Raw genomic sequence first — 5,134 nt, forward strand, 5'->3', positions numbered from 1 at the left:
ACAGGGAGACACGTCTGTCTTCACCAGAGCACAGAGAGAGAAAAAAAATTATTATCTCAATCCTAATCTTATCCATCCTTGTCTTTCCTAAGGAGAACCTCAACATCTTCATTTCTGCTACTTCCAGTTCTTTCTCCTGTGTTTGTCCATGTCTCTGTCTCCAGACCATACAACATAGCTGGTCTCATCACTGTCTTGTAAACTTTCCCTTTGACCTTTACAGACACTTTGTGTTGCAAATCCATCCATCCATCCATCCATCCATCCATCCATCCATCCATCCATCCATCCATCCATCCATCCATCCATCATCTTCACCGGCTTCTTCCTTTTCGGGTCACGGGGGTCACTGTTGCCCATATCCAGCCATCACTGTGTGAGAGGTGGTGTACATCCTGGACAGGTCTCCAGTCCATCACAGGGACACATAGAGACAAATGATACAAAAAACCATTCACTCTCTCACTCACACCTAGGGACAATTTAGAGTTACCAGTCAGACTAACATCAAAATCAAAGTTTCTTTATTTGTCATATGCACATGTGGTGGAACAAAATTGTGTACACAGGGTCCCTGATACATCCAACAAAAGTATAAAATGTAAAAGAAAAAAGTAATCGATCGAAGATATGAATTAAGAAAAATGTTAACTAAAAATACACTAAGCACTAGTAGTATAAAAACAATACGCTGAACAGCAGCATGAACATGAGTCTGTGTGAGCAGATGATATGAATGAACACAGCAACATGAAATAAATCAGCAGCATGAAATAAATAAGCACCATGGATAATCAGCAGCACATATCAACAATCAAGTGGCATTATAGTGATTTTTTTTCACAGTGGTCATCCTGATTAGGGATTCATGAGTCTAACATGCATGTTTTTGGTCAGTGGGAGGAAACCAGAGTACCCGGAGAAAACCCATATATGCACAGAGAGAACATGAAAACGCCACCCAGAAAGGCACCTGGACGAGATTTGATCTGGCAGCTTTCTTGCCAAGAGGCAACAGCTCTACCAACTGAATCAGTATGCTGCCCTCTTTTGTTGCAAATCCCTCCTGAATCTTTTCTCCATCCACTCCATCCTGCCTCAACTCTTTTTCACTTCTTTACCACACTCCCCATTTTCCTGCAGTTGTTCCCAAGTACTTGACGTCCTACACCTTTGTAACCAATGATACACAGTATCTCTTATTCAATATAGTCTACATTTATGTAAGAACAGCAAAATACCAGAGTAATGTTTCTAATCTACAAATTTTTCTTTTCTTTTTTTTTTTGCAAAGTCCATTACAGCTATGGATTTCCATTACTCCTGAACCCATACTGATAATCACTAAATAGTTCATGTTTTTCCACAAAGTTATTGTCTTTGTACCAATAATTTTTCAAGGAACTTAGAAAACTGAGGTAACAAAGACACAAGTGACACTTTTTTTCTCCAAAGTCTTTTTACTGTTTTATATGTTCAGAACACAACTGCAAAAAATAAGAATAAATATCCCTTCCCACCCTACCCTTCCCATACCATATCAGCTACACAGGCATGTATACATCAGACAGGCATCCGGATAAGATCAACTTAATCTCAGATTTGTGCACACAGGCATTTATGACAATTGCACAATATTATCTGCTGCCATACTTTAAATATAAGATATGAATGGCTGCCAAGTGTCCCAAAATCTTCCAACAGATCCTTTCACAGTATATCTAATCTTTTTCAAATGAATATGACACATAACTTCTCTTATCCAGTGTTCATATGCCAGAGGATGCAGATCCTTCTATCTTATATCTATGTTTAAATCTGAGAGCAAAGTAACACAGAGTGGGAACTGGATCTAATTGAGGCATTCTCTAAAGTCACCCAATTGGAACCAGGAGTATCCTTTCTTGATCAATATAATAAGGCTCTGATATTATCTGCCCAGTAATAGTGAATGAAATTTAGAAGTGACATGCCTCCAAGGCTACGGGGCAGATGCAAGATCTTCCTGCCAATTCGTGGATGCTTTTTATTCCAATTAAAAGTTGATAGCTAGCTGTTCAGGTTGGAAAAGAATGATTTAGTAAGAAAAATTGGCAGGCTCTGAAACAAACAGAAATTTAGGTAGAATATTTATTTTGACAGCATTTATTCTACACTTTGGGGGTGCTCATGTTTGTGCTGATGTTCGACGTAATGTTTTTATGCTATTAGTGCTTAGTGTATATTTAGTTGATGTTTTTCTTAGTTCATATCTTAGATGTTATCATTGTTTTTCTTTTACATTTTATTGTTGGATGTAACTGGGACCCTGTGTACATAATTTCGCTCCACCACATGTACCACATGAATGCTATTAAAGCATCTCTGACTCTGACTCTCTGACTCCATGAGTATGGGATTGGGGGCCAGTTGCTACAGGTTGTTTAGTTTGCATGGTGGCGGCTGTGCCTGAGTGGTTAGAGCAGTCGTCCTCCAATGCAAGAGTTGGGGGTTCAAATCCACCAGCAGTCACATGCCGAAGTGTCCCTGGGCAAGACGCTGAACCCCAGTTGCCTCCGATGTGTGTCCCATTTGTGTATGAATGTGATAAAGCTCTGATTAGTCTCTTTAGAATGATTTGTTCAATTAGCTTTGTAGAGATCTAGTAGAGTGCTGTATGAATGGGTAAATGAGAACACAGATTGTAGTGTAAAGCGCTTTGAGTATCTCAATAAGATAGAAAGGCACTATATTAGTACAGTCCATTTACCATTTACCATAGTATTCAGTAAGTCAAACCCCTTCAGGGTGGGAGTTGGACTCCACCAGGGCTGATCATTGTCACCGATTCTGTTCATAACTTTTATGGACAGATTTTCTCAGTGCAGTCAGGGGACAGAGGGAGTCCAGTTCAGTGGCCTCAGCATTCCAGCACTGCGATTTGGGGATGATCGGGTCCTGTTGGCATCATTGTGCCATGATCTTCAGCTCTCAGTAGAGCAGTCTGCAGCCGATTGGGAAGTGGTTTGGATGAGAATCAGCACATCCAAATCTGAGGCCATCGTCCTCAGTGGGAAAAGGGAGGATTGCTTTCTTCAGGTCTAGGGTTAGATTCTGCCTCAAGTGGAGAAGTTCAATTATTTTGGGGCTCTGTTCATGAGTGAGGGAAGAATGGAGCATGAGATTGACAGATGGACTAGTGAGGCATCTGCAGTATTGCAGACTCTGTGCTGGTTCGTTTTGGTGAAGCGGGAGCTGAGCTGTAGGGTGAATCTGTTTATCGGTTGGTCTACATTTGTACCCTCAACTATGGCCACCAACTCTGTGTAGTGACCAAAAGAACAAGATTGCAGATACAGGTTTCTTCCACAGGGTAGCTGGACTCTCCCTTAGAAAGAGGGTGAGAATTTCAGTTATCTAGGAGAGACTGAGAGTAGAACTGCTGCTCCTCCACATTGAGAGGAGCCAGTTGAGGTGGTTTGGGAATCTGGTAAGGATGCTTCCTTGGCACCTCTCTAGGGAGGTGCTTCAGGCATGTCCATATGGAAGGAGACCCCCGGGGACCCAGGACAGACTAGAGACAATGTCTCTTGGTTGGCCTTGAAATGCCTTGGGGTTCTCCCAGAAGAGCTGGAATAGCTGGCTGTGGAAAAATATGTCTGAACCTCCCTGCTCAAGCTGCTGCTCCCGCAACCCGACTTCAGAACAAGCAAAATATGATGGATGGATGGATGGATGGACGGACGGACGGACGGACGGATGGATGGATGGATGGATGGATGAACGGATGTGTCCATGTATTATTAGTATTTTAGTATCATTGAGTCCATGTTCTGCCTGGACAGTGTACACAGTACATGGATCATTACTGATGGACAATGGTGATTTTTTTATTATCCAATGTTTTACAATAAAATAACAATTAGGAATGCTTGCTCTAGGCACATACGGTATACTACTGTAGTCCTGAGCACTTTGCAATTGCAATATCTCCTAGAATTTTGCTCCCTTCCTCAGGGGTTGCCACAGTGAACTAATTTGCTTGAAGACTTGGCAATTGTTTTTCATTGGATGCCCTTCCTGACACAACTACAGACCACCCATCTACCACAGCCGTCTGTGTGGAGCAGAGAGCTTCCACCTAGGATGCCCAGTGGAGTAGATGGTGGGAGTTAAGGGCCTTACTCAAGGGCTCAAATTGGGGCAAATGAGGGTGGAAGCAGTTGTGGGTGCATCACCTTTCCCATCTACATTTTTGATGCTGCCGGTCTGGGGGGTCAAACAGGTGACCTTCCAATCACAGTCTCGCCTTTTCTGCGCCAATCAAAATATGCACCCAAAAATATCTCCTAGAATAATATTAATAAAAACATAATAATATTATACAACAGTTAGTCTAGTTTGACATTAGGTGTGAAAATGGGATCATTTTTTTCTTGTGTTATTTTAGGTCCCATGGTGGATCCTCATTAGAGGAGGGTCGAATTCCACGGCGCCATGCTGCCATCCATGCCTCTATGGACTCAACCCGCTCCAAACAGCTGCTCAGCCAGTGGAAGAATAAAAACGATAACAGGAAGATGTCTCTGCAGGTGATGGATGGAATAAGGCCACCCTCCTCTTCATCTCCTCAGAGGAACATGGAGCTTCGCTGCTCCTCTGAACCATCTGCCATGGGTCTGGAGGCAGAATTGCGTGCTGCCACACACATGGTTTCAGCATCAGCACAGGAGGCAGAAATGCGTGTTGGGGCCCACATTCCTGCTCAGTACATGAAGCTAGCAGCTAGCTCTGTACCCATAAACAGCCATAATCACCTGGGACATAATGGCAGTTCTGGGATGGCAGGTGGAGCCAGAGTCGCCATTCAACCTCGACCCGGATCTTCACAGTTAGTTCACATTCCTGAAGAGGAAAATACAACCAGCAAGGATCAAGAGAGTGAGTCTGAGGACAGCATGATGGATGGAGGTGGGTCAGTGAGGGAAAAATGGCTGAGAGTGGCTGAGAAGACCACCCTGCCCTGCAGACCACTGAGTGCTGGAGGACAGCCTCGTCTCATGCAGGTTAACACCTCTTTTACTTTGTTCTGTTAAAACATGTCTTACTATGTGCTATGTGTGTGTGTGTGTGTGTGGGGGGGGGGGGGGGGGGG

The 5,134-nt window shown here is 43.3% G+C and overlaps 1 protein-coding gene across 1 annotated transcript in view; it reads left to right on the forward strand.

Moving 5' to 3' along the window:
- Positions 1 to 5,134, forward strand: part of LOC119414414 (2-lysophosphatidate phosphatase PLPPR4) — a 76,247-nt gene that overhangs the window by 43,692 nt on the left and 27,421 nt on the right. Inside the window, exon 9 of the mRNA XM_037681505.1 lies at positions 4,430 to 5,045. Coding sequence (XP_037537433.1) covers positions 4,430 to 5,045 — 616 coding nt within the window. The remainder of the gene's footprint in view (positions 1 to 4,429; positions 5,046 to 5,134) is intronic.

Source organism: Nematolebias whitei, chromosome 9 (assembly GCF_014905685.2).
Source record: "Nematolebias whitei isolate Nwh7 chromosome 9, NemWhi1, whole genome shotgun sequence".
Lineage (NCBI taxonomy): Eukaryota > Metazoa > Chordata > Actinopteri > Cyprinodontiformes > Rivulidae > Nematolebias > Nematolebias whitei.